Below are 15740 nucleotides of genomic sequence, written 5' to 3'. Positions count from 1 at the left end.
GGCCTCTGACCTCTGACCTCATCCTGGATGTTTGAGCTGCCTGAAACTCATCAACTTTCAGGAAGTCACCGTGTCAGCGCTGGCTTTAAAGGGAGGGTCTGGATGTTTTTAAGTGGGGTTTTATGAGGGTACTTATACAATAAGTGTAGTAGGCGACGATGAGTACATAGTAAGTTTGGAGAAACAGACAAGAGTGCTAGAAAGGAAGCTAGTGGGTGCAGCAGAAAAACATCGAAACTATCCCTTTAACTATTTGCAGCCGGTCAATGGGGCCACACACAGCCTCTCTCTCTCTCTCTCTCTCTCTCTCTCTCTCTCTCTCTCTCTCTCTCTCTCTCTCTCTCTCTCTCTCTCTCTCTCTCTCTCTCTCCTGGGGAAGCACTGCACTCCAGTGGCAGACCCTCTGCACTGCTGACTGTTCTCTTCTTCCCTTAAATATGTTCTTTATAAACGATTACAATGGACTTTATTTTGCTCCCATATTTGCTACTATTTGGCTGCAAAGATTACAGGTCTATATGTTTTTTGAGAGTATCACAAACCATACTTACATGTATTTCACAGACCCTTATAAAATGCCTATTGTGGACGTACTTAGTTACAACTGTAGATTTGCATTTAGGCCTTTAGTATGATAGGACTTTGCCTTACACTTTTAAGATATGTTATTGTCTTACTTGCGAAAGGACAGAAAATGAACCCTCTTCTTGCCTCCAGAAAGCCTGCTTAAGTGCAGCCGTGGGACACACATGTACTCAGGTAATGAACCTTTAAAAAGCTTTATTTCTACTTTCATCACAGGTCTTCACTTCTCACTCATTCAACGGTTTCACTAGGTTTTGTTTGTACTGAAGGATATTCAACATCCCTCCTCCATACGTTCACCTCTGGTAAGACCCCATGTGTAAATGTTTTGCTGAAGTCCAAAGTGGATTTATGGAAATGAGGCATTGTGCATTTTGTGTACATTTCTGAATGCAATATACTTCTAGTGCTCCACATCTAAGAGAGAACGCATCCACAGCCTGTACGTTTGTCAAGGAATGGTGTGTGATATTTCAGATGAGAACATTGATACCACCATTGTTTGCTGAAAAGGATAGCGATGAGACACTGTACATGTTCCAGTGTCAGCCAAAAGGCACATTTTTTACCTGTTGTCCTTTGGCCAGATTTGAAATTAGCCAATAAATAAACAGTAAATGACACAACATGTACATTAGAACCGGAGAAAGTAAAGCAGCTGAACGGGATGAAAAGCTTAGGAGAGCGGAAAGCATCATGAAAAACAGGATGCAATCAAAACACATTGATGTGAAGCAGCTAGTCAGCAGTCAGAACAGGACGACCAGGATGCAATTGAAAAGAAGGTACTGAGGTTTTACATTTGGACAGTTGAATAGTGTCCAGTCTGTTTGCTAAGCCGGCTGCTGGATTCAGCTAGGATACATATTTGTCTGTAAAAAAAGTTAGAATGAAAACATTTTGTAAGTATAAAATAAAGGAATAAATACAATAATAGAATATTAAAAGTAATGTGGGGAAAAAAACAGAAACCAGAGAAATACAAACTAACAATAAACATGAAACACATTGTCAAGTTTGTATTTGTTTTTGTATGTGTTAGTTATCTTTAAATACATTTTATAGTATACATTTTTTTTCATACTCCATACTCGTGTAACTAGAAAATGTCATATTTTTTAAAATGTCTTTGAGCTTTTGATTAAATAGAATTCTAAGTGCAAAATTGGTTAAGAAAACTAGAACAAAGTGTTTAATACAAAACAAATGCATGAAGCTAAAAAACAAAGATGATAATAAACAAGACATTTATGATGGCAGAGTATTTAGTCAAATATATCAGACATTTTGAATGGATGAAATTACAAAATGATTGGACCCTACTTCACGTTAAATGAATAGATATTGAAGTTGATGTGACTGTTTGCATGTGCCAAATGGAAGTGTCAGTAAGCCTATTCAATACAATAGATTTCAGAAGTTCACATAAGAGAATGCGTCCTCCTCCAGTCCTCCTCCACCTTCCCTATATGGAACCTCAGAACACCTGTTCCCAGCCAATCCACACACACTGCGAGACACTTGGCTCCTCCCACTGCAGCTGATGGCGTTACCATGGGTTACAGGGTGGTGGCCAGCTCCATCTCCCTCCGGTGAGGAAGACTCTCCTCTCCTCCTCAGGATGCAGCACTGCAGCAGCTCTCGGTGCCACGTGAATCATCAAAAATCAGAAATAATTCAGATTGCTCCCGAGACAATCTTCTGAGGAATCTGCAAAACACAGACAGCTGTAATGATGACTGTAAAACACTGCTGTGTTCATGAGTTATGGATAAGGTGGATTATAAAGTCAGCTGACACAAATTGCAAACACATGGAGCCATCAAATATAGAAAAAGCCATTTCTAGTCATGTTTATTTATAAAGTCAGAGGCATGCGGAGCGTCTTTCCTCCTTGCACTCACTTCCTTTTGTATGTACAAGGAACAAATGTGGGGTAAGTGCCACTCAAACCACTCCTTTAATCCCCTTTGTAGTTAAACATCTGTGGCAAAGGATGATTTCATATTAATATGGGCTCCTTGTTCTTCGTCTCATGTTGCTGCCTTGTTGTTAGTCACTGCCGACACAGTGACGTTGCTGCTTCACACGAACAAGCAGCTATACTGTGTGGAGACGTTCAGTGTCTACTATGGGAATGTCATTGGGATTTGGTCATAATGATGGTGGCAGCATAGTTAGCAGGGTTCATCCTCTTGGGACAATGAATCCTGTACTTGCTAGCAATCCATGACCATGATACAGTCGTCGAGGTATTTCAGTTTGAACTAAAGCGATACATCGACTGACCGCCTGAATAACAAACAAGGAATCGATTGAATTGCTCTGACTCGGTCTCCTGAAAATTGTGTTCAAAATACAATGACACAACTTTTTAAATGAGATTCATTTCAAAAGAAAATCTCAGAATACTTTGTTTTTCTGGATCACAAACACAGTTCTGATCAAAGTCCATTAAACACTGTGTATGGAGGAGGTCATGGTGGATAGTTGGGTCAAAGAAACACGGGACTTTCTCCATATTTTATCTTCCATACATTCATTAAGAGAGAGGCGAGTGAGTTAAGTGCCTAAATTAAGTTTGTTCAATGTAGGTTTTACTTGTTTACACCAAGTAAATAGTCTTCTTGGGGTTGAAACCCTTTCTTTTTGGTATGGATGCCTAACCACTATAACCCTGAACATGTGCGTCTGTCAGTGTTTAGGGAGGATAACCAGAAGACCACTGAAGTGATTAGTGATTCAATATCTGTGTATTCCATCAAATCCATACATTTATTGGTTTTGACATTCTTTTTCAAAAGATTTGCTTCGTCATCACGGTGCATGCTGATGCATTTCAATCTCTTAAATGTTTGGATCCTGCATAATCCTGCACATATTGAATTAGCTTTATTCACATTGAGAAACTGCTTTGTACTGCCTTGCAAGAAAATGATAATCTAATCTAAAAGCCCACCAGAGAGTGCTGCTGAGCTCCCTGCAGGTCCTACATGTGTTCCTGCCCAGAGACCACTCAACTGTTTATCGGGCACTCTGCCAACTTTCCTCTCTAATGATTTAACACTTGCCCCCCCCTTACCCCCCTGTCTCTCTCTCTCTGTCTCTGAGCAGGGGGACATGTGTTTTGTGTTGTGGAACAATAGCTTTTGGGCGTGGCTGCACCTTCAACACTTTCACTTTCCACCTTTGACATTTGGAAATCAGACTGTCTGTCTCTCCTGCAGAGATGACCACACACACACACACACACACACACACACACACACACACACACACACACACACACACACACACACACACACACAGACCACTGGGAGAGGAAATGGTAGCAGCAAAGCCATTTGCTGCACACCACGTTGTTATGGAAACTGAGTGGACATGAACTCACTGCTGAAATGTTTCCACGGTGCAGGACAGCTTTTGTCTGTGGTTGTGTGTGTGTGTGTGTAGTGTGTGTGTGTGTGTTAGCTGTTTCTATCGGCCATTATTGATCACCATGCAGCACTGATTTATTTATACCTCACAGCCATTAAGCTCTATACTAGGGTCAACTAAAAATGGAAATATGTCCATTACAAAACATAATTTATTCAGGTACATATTCTTCAAATGACCATTTTACTGTAAGTTATATGAGCTGATGAAGTTAAATCTGCGTTTTCAGGATATAAGTAGTTGTCTTGGCCAAGGGTTGAGTATGAGACTAAAGGCCCCGGCACCTCTCAAACATCCGAGCAAGACGGAAAGACTTTAAGATTGTTTTGTGTCTTTTTGTTGTTTTTATGTGTCCCTTTGAAGTCCATACACATCTCTCTGAGTTTGTTTCAGATTCTATTCATTTTGAGACCCTTTGTAGTTTTGTTGTGTTTCTTTGCAGGAGTTTTGAGTCTCTGTGGTCGTTTGATCTATCTGTAGTTTTTTTGTGTGTCTTCGTAGTCATTTTGTAGTCACAGTTGAAGGCCAGGGTGGGGGGGGCCTGACATTTTAGGTCCCTGGGCATGTGCCCGGTTGGCCCGTTCAGTAACCCATTCATGTTATTAACTTGTGTTGTTGAGGGTATTTAAAGCTAATTAATATAATAAGTCCCTCATGACATTTCCACGTCATATTTATGCTGCTTGTCTCAAGTTTGCGTAATGATATTTAATGATCCGGCTGGGATGCATTGTGGTGTGCTTACAATGCCTGCTTGATGACTTGAAGGGCGTTTAAAACGATAATCAAAGAAGCGTTACTGTGGCAGTAAGAATGACAAGCCTTGAGAATACTGTCAAACTGTTGAAAACATGTGGTGTACAGAGACGATAAGCCTCCACCACTCCTAATACATGTGTTTTTTAAATATGGACTAAGAACAAATAAGATAAGATGGACCATTATCTATCCCCCTAGGGAAATGCACGTGTCATGGCAGCAACAGAATAAGAAGAAACAAAGATATTACACATGGAATATACAAGGGAAGAAATCAATTCAATGTAAAATGAGAAATAAAATAAGAATAAACATGTATTAACAGTATTAATAAAAATAACGGGAGTTAAGCAATGATCCAGTGACACGACACATGCGACGTACACTCTGGCATGAATGATATCATTTGTGACAATAGGGATGTTTTCCTGCATCGAGCCACATCTGGCAGTCAGAAAAACGAATTGAGTTACACTAATGTGCGTTTCTGGCCTAATGATGTAAATGTATTGATATTTACGCAGCTCTACTACAAACATACTTTCTGTGTACTGCAGCTGCAGTGTGGTGTACTGTGTGGTGGCGGGTGTGTAGCAGTGTGACACAGGCAGTGTGTTACTCTGCTTTACACCAGCCTAGAGTCAACTGTATTAAATGAATTATAACCTTGTGTGAGCAGACCATGATGCTGGAAAAGTGTTGAGGTTGCAAATCCGAAAATGTGTATGAGTCACACTGCTTGATTGTGCAGGGGTTACAATCTATATAAGACTAAGATTGGGTACTTTTATGCCCCCTTTTATTTGCCGTCCCCTACCTAATATTTGTATATGAAAAAAGTTACTTTATCTTTTTAACTTGTTCAAATCTCAATCTACATGAATATGTAAACTGTGTATTTAGATTTTTGAACAAGATGGAACAAAATGTAAAAGTGTATACATACTCTACAGTGGAATAAAACACTGCTTATTGTAAAAATAGATAAATATGTGGACTGTTAACAGATGGATATGATATACACACATGAAGAAGACACTTCACTCAGTTCAGTCTTATAACCTGTGGGATGAATCTGTCCTTGGAAACTGTCACCTGCACTTCGCACAGTTTTCCTTCCTTGTCATTACTACATGTATGTATCTGTTTATGACTCAATATGTTCTACACATGTCCTGTATCATATGTGTGCTGTGGACAGGCTGGTGCTGAAGGGACAGCGCCCTGATGGACAGGGTGTGACTCTGTGGATCTCTCCATGGTGCTGATCACTTCAAACTTTCTCCCAGACACGCCCTGCTGAGACCCACAGCTGTATGACACTTAAACCATGACACAGCATTTACTGTCCCTGACAGGCAGCAGCTCTCTGATGGATTAGATGTTTATAGAACAAGTCTTTACTTTGCACGAGAAAGGATCTGATCACTTCCGGACGGGCAGATCTGGTGCATGTCTCCACACAGGCTACAGGTAATCTCTCATCGGGAAACCACCTCCTCCTTAGCCAATTGGATCTGTATTTTCACAAAGGCTGACTGGAGGTCTCTCCCTCATATGCTGACTCGCACAGGGAGGATATTGGCTGGAGGCTATAGGAGCTAATATAGACTCATGAGTAAGCAAACTGTTTGCTGATCTGTAGCGCATTTCCACACATTCAGATATTACGCAGATTTATTTCTCTCTCCAAAGTGGGAGTGTTTTCACGCAGCAGATCTTTTGTCACTGTGCGACCACCTGCGCTTGCAATCCGGCAAAAGGCGGTGGCTGTTCAGCTGAGAAAAAAAAAAGGAAAAGCTGAGCATCTGAGCAGATTTACTCCCCCACAGAAACCTCACCGCCGTCCCCTGCCTCACTTGCTAGACTTGCAATGTCCACCGCCGGGGAAGTACCAGCGTTTTTTAAGGGCATGGGCTCTGACAGCCCCGCCAGGCCCAGGCAGAAATTCTGTGGCATGTTCTGCCCGGTGGAGGGCTCCGCGGACAGCAAGACGCTGGACTTTGACGCGCTCCAGGCGGGCAGGGAGAGGAGTGACGGGCGGGTGATCGACCGGCAGACCGACATCTCCCAGCCCAGGAAGGTGGAGATAAGGGAGAGCACGGGGAAAGAATACCTGCAGAACCTGGATGATAAAAAGGTACATGTATCTGATATTAAAAGCTTATGTCTTGTGTTTTCATGTCTTATTTCTGTCATCCACGTTTAGATATTTGCGCCATTTTCATGCACAACCATACGAATGACACTCATTTGAGTTTGCCAGTCAACTTGCCATGACTACATTTCCCAGGAAGCAGTGTGGTTATGTAATAGACTTGTAGATGGAGGGGCCCCACCATGCAGGGCTGCGGGAGGGAGTGGCTCCTGTCAATGTGGGCTTATATGTTATCCCCTCTGCTGCACATTACAGTAATACATAAACTGTGGGGCTGTGTGTTTATGATCTGCTCAAGTGTCCTTGGGCAAAGCATCTGCTAATATCTGAATGATACCAATCAGAAGAAATGTTTACCTGGTTCTGAATGGGATTTTATTTGTGGCTGCTGCATTGTTGTGCTAGTATGCATTAACTTGTCAAACAGCAGGGTGTGGAGGATGATGGCAGATGTGACTTGCATGACTTGCAGGAAAATGTCAACTTTTCTGCTACATGGTTCAAACTCACCACCCAGGTTTTGCACTTGTGTGGTAAACGGTGGCACTAACACTATCAATACTTCCTTTACTTAATAACCAAGCACTCAGGATGCTGGTAAAAGCTTAGGGGTGAGCCTCATGTTACATATTGATTGGGAGCATTGGTCACACAGTGTACTCTTTACCTACTCCCTTTATCTATACTCTAATATCTGCTTACTCTTTTTTTGTTGTAGTTTCCCCTGGGGCTCTCTAAGAAAGGAATATACATAAAGCATGCATGTATGTTTGAATAATAAGAGAGATTACAATGAAATGATGGGATGTTTAAAAGCTATTGTGCTTGGTCATCACATTAGCAGACTGCAGTGGTGGAGAGTAGATTTACTCAAGTCCAAGTGCATGTTTCATTGACTTATGTTTTCTAGCTTCTGCTAATGTGTACTTCTACTTTACAATATTTAAAAAGGCACGTCTACATGCTTTATATTAGATTTTATATTATTAACACGAATATATAATCAACAGATAAATTATCATAAAGGATTATGAAAATAAAACGTTATTGCTCCAATGGGATAATGTACAAGCTACCCAGCACTAGTGTATTCCCATCTGACCACATTAATGCAGCAATGATAGTAATCCGGTAACATAATACAATACATTGTACTACAACGCCTCAATCTGCATGATGAGTACATTTGATACTTTAGGCGCATTTTAATATCAATATGACTTGTGTACAATATTGAATGCAGTATTTTCACACAGGAATAATATATTACCACTGGCAGACTGCAAAGATCTATATTTTACATTAGGGTTGAACTTTGAGAACAACTCATACAGAGCTGTGCACCACTTTTAAAAGAGCTTGAAGCAGGACTTATGTAACGTTAAAGAGTCAAGTCCTTTAAAAGAACAAACAACCCACTTTCCTCTTATAAATAACGTTGAATACATAAGAAATATAAATGCTCTGTTTCAAGGCTTTTCTGCCACATTAACTGTGCGGTATGAGTAGGCTATGTAGCCATGTGTTGTGCTAAGCTAACATTAGCCAACTTTCATCGGTTTACTCACTTTTTGAGTCTTCTCTACTAGGATACTGCAAAAGTAGGGCCTATACAGAAGTAAATATAGTTTCACTTTGATAATACTATTAACCATGAGAAAATATATCTAGTTTTTTTTTTTTAAATGAACTCTTGTCAATCTGTTTTTTCTTTTTATCTGGGTAATCCATCCTGTTATATTACACAAATCAATTATAGGCGTGTACTCTGGTTTCTGCAGTGTATGGAAGATAGTTTCTCTCAATGCAAGTCAATAGAAACACCAAGGATCATCATGAGTTAAGAGATCTGGCCTTGACAGAGACCTACACTCTCCTAGTTTTATATTATTTTAGTTTTAACCGAACAATGGGAATGAAAATCCCATTGTCTACTAAAACTGCTGACCCCAACAAGTGTCACTCGTGTCTTGAAACTATCTTGTTACTTTTAAAATCACCCAAAAATATGGATGAAACACGTTCATTATGTAAAGTGAGCCGTCCTTGCATATAGTGACATTTCATTTATTCTAATAAACTACATTTTGAAACAGCAGAAAGTAAGATGGCTACTTTCTTCACTTGGCGCACTCTTCACTAATCCCAGGAGAGCAATTGATGGCATTAGAGGCTCTTTCCTGTCAGAGGAGCAGGGCGAGGCTCTGCGCATGCTCCGTGCGGTTCTTTTATGGGACGAGCCTCGCACGCGGCCCCTCCCCTCCTCTACCCTCCTCTCTTGTCTGAATCCAGTCTGGGAAAGGAAAGGTTTGGTGCATCGGCGGAGAGCGGGGAGGCTGCCAGGGACAGGACACTACTCGAACCGGAGTTGAGAGATAACTTTGACTCTTTGTGTGACCTCAGAGCGAGCTTCTTCCTTCCTTTTTCTCTCCACGGTCATCCTCGTTTCCACCCGGCGAGCAGCGGTAATCCGTCGCATTCATTGCGGATCAGGCGCGGCGTAGCGCAACACGAAACACTGGTGAACATGTCTGGATACCAGGGAAAGAAGAACATCCCCCGCATCACAGTGAGTGTTAGGGGCTTTAATGTTGTTTCAAACAGAGGGTTTACCCGGCTGGGGTTCCGGTGTATTTCGGCGCGGGCCTGCGGGGTGTGGGTGCAGGATGTCACCGGTGCGGCGTGCTCCCTTCACCGCGACAAACCTGAGCTCCAAACTGCAGGATATCACCGCTAAATTAGCTTTGTATTCCTTAAATGCAATTTGCACATCGGTTTTACTTCAAAACATGCACCACTGAGATTGCATGGATCATACATCAATAATGTGCTGAGGGTGGAAGGTTTTTTTTATAGCATCTTTACGACAAGTGCAGAAAATCCATCCTTAATCTGTAATAATATTAATTCCTCCAGTAGATTTACACTCACGGTGCCACTCATGGTATGCATGACTTTGAGATTTCACATTTCTTTGTGTGTGGTGTTACCCGGGTATCACTGCTGCACACGAACTGGTGGGGCAAATGCTTCCCTGCATCCACTTAAACCCGGCTCTTTATGTCAAGCTATCCTCATAAATTACCATTTTCAAGAAGCTGAATTCCACATACATGTTGCAATTACATTATTTCCCCCTGGTTAAGTAGCAGAGCTGCAGGGATGGTGGTGGTGCTTCAATGGAAAGTAGAGAATAGGGAGGGGAGGGGAGGGGAGTCAGGGGAAGGGAGGGGACGGTGGGTCCTATTTCCTTCCATGTTTCTCCTCTCAGCTGTAATGAGGAAGATGCATACAGGAAGGAGGTCATTGTCTCCATGCTGATGTTAGTCGAGAGTATGTAATTGGGTTGAATTGCCAAAGATGGCTCGGCACAAGCAGAGCTGAAGCAATATGGAGGACGATGTGTGGCTTATGTTCGGGCCTCTTGATGCAAATATGACACCACGCTTTGTGTAAATAGGAAGATGCATCACTACAGGAATTATTTGGTTAATATTCAGAAATATGAGAGACAGGAGGTCCTCAGGAGGCTTCCTAAGCTTTGGCTATAGTGTTAAGTAATACGGTTGGTGGGGTGTATTTTGTTTGAAAGAAAATAGTCCCCACGTGAAATTTGTTTATAACAAAGTCTGTGGATTATCTTGAGAAACTGGGTCAGGATTATTATTATAATATAATAATAATATTTGTTTGGTTGCTTGGAGAACCATAAGGTATCACCTAGTCTTATTATATTGGAGAGAAAGCAGACCTCTATACGGCCAATATCTCCAACAATCTGACTAACACAATCAAGAGTGATAAAAAGCACAACAGTGTGTATTTTGACTGAATGATGTCAACATTAAAAGGCCTTCGGAAAACCTTCTAATTCTGTTAATATAATTGACTATATTATGATGTGGGTGGGGCGGTGGCTGCATGCTCGGAAGGATGCGGGCCTTTTACTAGTTTGGGCCCAGGTCTTCATTCATTCTTGTTTATAGTGTATTATAAGATGCCTGAACCTCCACCCATCCTGCACCAGGTGGATGTCACAGTGCAGCTATAGTGACATTGACTTTGGCACCACAGGGTCCTTTATGAACATTTTGGATCATAGTTCTGAAAAGATGCCTGTGTGGATCTATATAGAGAGGGGTGCTGTGTTGTGGTTACCTGTAGTGATGGCCCCCTTAGTTGATCGCTCTGGGCTCAGTTGAAAAATGTTTCTTTAGTTGATCAGTCATGTTTTATGCATTTGTCATGCTCATTGACTTCTTTCCACATAACGTATGAGCACGTCATTGGCAAACACAGGATTTAAAGCATGAATCTTTGTGGAGAAACTCAGTTTGACTTAATCTGAAATCAACTAATTGGCTATGCAAGTTAGCTTATTTGTTGGGCGTTCCATTTTGCAGCCTTAGTCTATGATGGGAAATCAGTTGGTCATTTTTGGTCAAGCAAAGAATACAACTTCTCAATGGTGAGGATTTTCTAATGTTCTCTGTTTTTGCTATGAATGAAACATGGCAATAAAAACCTCTTGTTGTCAGTGGGGAAAACTAATCAGTACATTTTGTCTTTTTGGATAGCTTAATTATTTACAAGATGAAGGCTGTTGAAAATATATTTTTTGTATTATAATTTGAAACATATTTTGGGCTGTGTCCCCCCGGTGAAAACGGGCAGCCTCTCAGGTGGATCATTTCCCCTCCTCTCTCTCTCTGGAGAGAGCTCAAGGCGTCAGCAGCACCAGTGAGAGGGGAGATCAGAGGATTAGCAACGGTTGTATCTCCAACAGTGATTAGGCCAGATCTAAATGGATCCACTGCCTATTCCTGAACAGTGTGTGGAAGAAAAAGGGGGTCAGGGACAGAATTTAAAAGTATATTTTCTTAAAAATGGAGTGTTGCATGAATAGTAGAGTCTCTTAATGACTTGGATTTCATTTTTTTCCAGCTATTCCTCAGTAAGAATTGGTTCCTTCACTGAATTGGCGTCAGCATGAAGAGTGGATGACATTATTAAACCAAACAGATGCTGGAGAGGAAATGATGAGGTTAAATTGAATAAGAGCTGAACAGGAAAGGCTGCAGTCACACAAAGGAACTCTGTGTCTGTCTTCCAATCACAATTACAGTTAACATCATCATTTCAATGTTTCATCCATCCCCAGTCATTAGGGCGGAGTGACTGTATAACAGTAGACGGACTGGTTGCTGTGGGACAGATGGAGTCCGGTCAGCTGCACAGGCAGGGTCGACTTAATGCAGATCTCATCAAATATGAATGAACCTCCACAAGTTCACAACCTGGGTGTAGCTCATGCCTGTTCTCAAAATCTCAGACGCATACAGCTAAAACAGAACGGAGTTAAAAGGTGTAGAAAAATGAGAATTTTTAGCTAACAAGGGCTGTGTTTTAAATGGGCCATATTATGCTTTTTCGGGTTTTCCCTTACCTGTTATAAAGGTTTTTGTGCATTTAAATGGTCTGCAAAGGTTAAAATTCCAAAGAGTTTATCACCCCCCCTCCAACACATTGTATGTGAAAGGCTAAGGGGCGGGAGGTCTCTAAGCGGTTGACCAATCGCAACAGAAGCAGCAAGCTAACCAGAGTAGACTCCGTTTAGAGGCAGAAGTCAGAGAATGTTGGAATTGTTTTTTTATTCCTTAATGAAAAAAATATCTGAAATAATTATTAGATGATCAAAAAAGTTGGCTATTCTTTTTTCATATCTTAACAATTCAGCTCTACATCTCCCATTTCAAAGGCATAACAACTGCACACTTATTTGGGGAAATATTTAACAGATTAAGGAATAACCATTAGTTTCTGACCATTACCATATTGAAGCATTTTTGCATAACAAATACCGAAACGATTATCAAGATGCTTGTTCATTTGCTGGTAATTTCTGATCTTGGGGGATGAGCCAAAAATGATTCTCGACCCAAACAAGAACCGTGTGTCTCGACAGTGAAGGATATAAACACAGACAAAAGCAAAGTAAGAAACAAAGCTAATGTTTTAAAGGCAGGTAAAAATAGCGTGAGGCTATAATAAGACTGTCCTGGATTAAAGTCTGAGACTACAATCCCCAGAGGATGAAGGATCATTAGGCAGACTGCTAGTATACCACGCTGTAGTTTTCCCTAGTGGAGGCTCAGTGTGTGTTTGTTGTGGTCGCCTCAGTGTGTGTTCACGCTGTTATCTCTCAGCGCACAGCAGCCCGCGGCACTTTCTGATCACACAACATGCTGCACCTCGGTCGCGCTTTTTCACGCTCAAAATTACCCTAAAGCTCTCATTCATAGAGACCGAAGTGTGTACAGAAAGGTTAACTTTTTATTTATTGGCAGAACAAAGGAGAATTCTGTAACAGAGCCTCAAGCTGCAACGCATCCTCAAGAAACCGCAGAAAGAGGTCAATGAGAGGATTCTTCATAGTTCAAAGAAATAATTTATGAGATTTATTTTTTCTGTTTAGTTGAAAGGATAATTAATGTAATAGTGACTTTAAGGGGAGTATTTAAGGGAATTCTTACATTGAAGAGGGCATGGATGTTTAAGAGATAATTAAAGTGGGATTTCATTTGATAAAGAGGCCTTATTATGCTTATTTTCAGGTTCTTATTTGTATTTAGTGTCTCTACTGTGACGTGTTTCCTAGGTCTGTCACGATAATTAATTTTGTTGGACGATACATTTTCCGGGAAATTATTGCGATAAACGATAATATTGTCGGCACTGTTGTAAGACCATTTTAGACCACTGACATAATGATAATATATAATAATAATAATTCAAGTACATCCTTTCAAACAGAACTTTTTATTGAACATTTTAAATAATATTCAAATATATAAATTGTATATAATAAATAAACAAATTAATCTATTAATCTATCTATCTATCTATCTATCTATCTATCTATCTATCTATCTATCTATCTATCTATCTATCTATCTATCTATCTATCTATCTATCTATCTATCTATCTATCTATCTATCTATCTATCTATATATCTATATATCTATATATCTATCTATATATATATATATAAATAAATAAATATGAGCACACATTGTCTCACAAGCAAAAAAACCCTCCTTAAAACAACAGTCAAGTGTACAGTCCACTGTCCATACAAAGACCCAGATGCCTCAACAGGCCATATCCAAATCTGTATTTCAAAGATTTCGAGCAAGGAACTCCAACATGTTTGCATTGTCGGGCAAATGCATCTTTGATTGTAAACTGTCGGGAAGGTGGGGGCTCTCCATCTCCAGCTGCCGTGTTTGCTCCCAGCTGGGAAAACGGAATGAGGTGGTTGTGTTTCAGGTGCAGTTTAAGGTTGGTCGTATTGCTAGCTTATGTTGCTACCTTTTTTAAACAAATGCGACATAACGGCTCATTCAAGTCCCTTGGTTCGCCTCGTTGATTTGGCTTAAATCCAAAATATTCCCACACCGGAGATGTAAACAAACACGCATGTAAACGGCAATTTATCGAGGTCAGAAAAGTTATCGAGTTCATTTTTATTTATCGTACGATAAGTCAATTAATTGCTTATCGCGACAGGCCTAGTGTCTCCATGCTTTAATGTTCAAAAAGCTCTTTATTTTTCTCATACTGCCTGTGCTGCAGCACTTCTTTTCACCCTCTGTCTGAAACCAGAGCCCAGTCTGCTCTGATTGGTTAGCTGGCCGGCTCTGTTGTGATCCCTGAGAGATGTCCCGCCCCTTAGCCTATCACTTACAATGTGTTGAAGCGCTAGCCAAAAGAAGTGCATATTAGTGTTGCGTAGTGATGTCACTATGTTACAGAAGTAAACAAAGGAGTCCAATCAAGGTGTTTCAGGTGTGGAAGAGAAACTCCCTCGCAACACAGGGATTTTAGCCTTAGCCGACCATGTACATGCACAACAACCTATATGATAAAACTACATGAAAGGGAACATCCCAAAAAGCAAAATAGGGCCTCTTTAAAGTCATGCAGAAATGTCAGAAAAAACAGTTTCCCACCTGTCATATTTGGATTTGCTGCTCTCTCTGATTTAATATTGTATCAAAGTGAATATATTTGTGTCTTGGACTCGTATTGTATCTATCCAAATCTCATGATATCAGGTGAATATAAACACACATTAACCACTGTTCAGAGTTATTGTTGTATCCAAAAGTCTGCTGTATTTTGCAAACCAAGGTGTTAAGTTACACATTCATCCTCTGGGAGTTAGTTTCATACCTGTTGGGCTGGTTATTCTGTAAGAGCCCGTCTTCCGTTTAAATAAAAAAACAATAAAAAAGTGAACATGTGTTTTCGAAGCAGTTGTCTGAACATGCGTGGATATCATTTTGGCAGCAGGCTGAATTTCAAATAATCCATGCCTCATAAATCACGGTGCTGAATGTCTGACCTGGCAGCGCGCTCCACCTGACTGCTCAAATGTTCCCAGGATATTTTCCATTTGTATAACAACACACCACGTTGCCGGGATACGTCTGACACTAGCAGGAATTGTTCATAGTGTGCATATGGATTTCATTCTGATTTAATAAAACTCCTCCGAGGCGTTTAAGTTTTTACCTGTAAGGCTTTGTTTATACAAAATATGTATGTATTGTAACATGAGTCACATGATACAACAGATTGATCTGTAATAGAGAATTAATCAATATTCCCAGAGTCCATTATCAGCAGTCTATTATGTTTATTCTTTGCAGCCATTTGCATTAGAGTGACCTATTTAAATAGGTTAGTTTTAAGCTGCTATAATCAATATTTTCACATTAGTAATAGGTCACATGG

At 40.6% G+C, this 15740-nt stretch overlaps 1 protein-coding gene across 1 annotated transcript in view; it reads left to right on the top strand.

The window, feature by feature from the left end:
• The first annotated feature begins 6521 nt into the window (after positions 1-6521).
• dpysl2b (dihydropyrimidinase like 2b) overlaps positions 6522-15740 on the top strand; it is a 34024-nt gene continuing 24805 nt past the window's right edge. The window contains 1 exon segment of the mRNA XM_034125872.1: positions 6522-6922. Coding sequence (XP_033981763.1) covers positions 6656-6922 — 267 coding nt within the window. The 5' untranslated portion in view covers positions 6522-6655.

The sequence above is a fragment of the Trematomus bernacchii genome, unplaced genomic scaffold (genome assembly GCF_902827165.1).
Source record: "Trematomus bernacchii unplaced genomic scaffold, fTreBer1.1, whole genome shotgun sequence".
Lineage (NCBI taxonomy): Eukaryota > Metazoa > Chordata > Actinopteri > Perciformes > Nototheniidae > Trematomus > Trematomus bernacchii.
The sequence above is the reverse complement of the archived record's forward strand: the minus strand, read 5'-3'. Positions and strand labels throughout refer to the sequence as shown.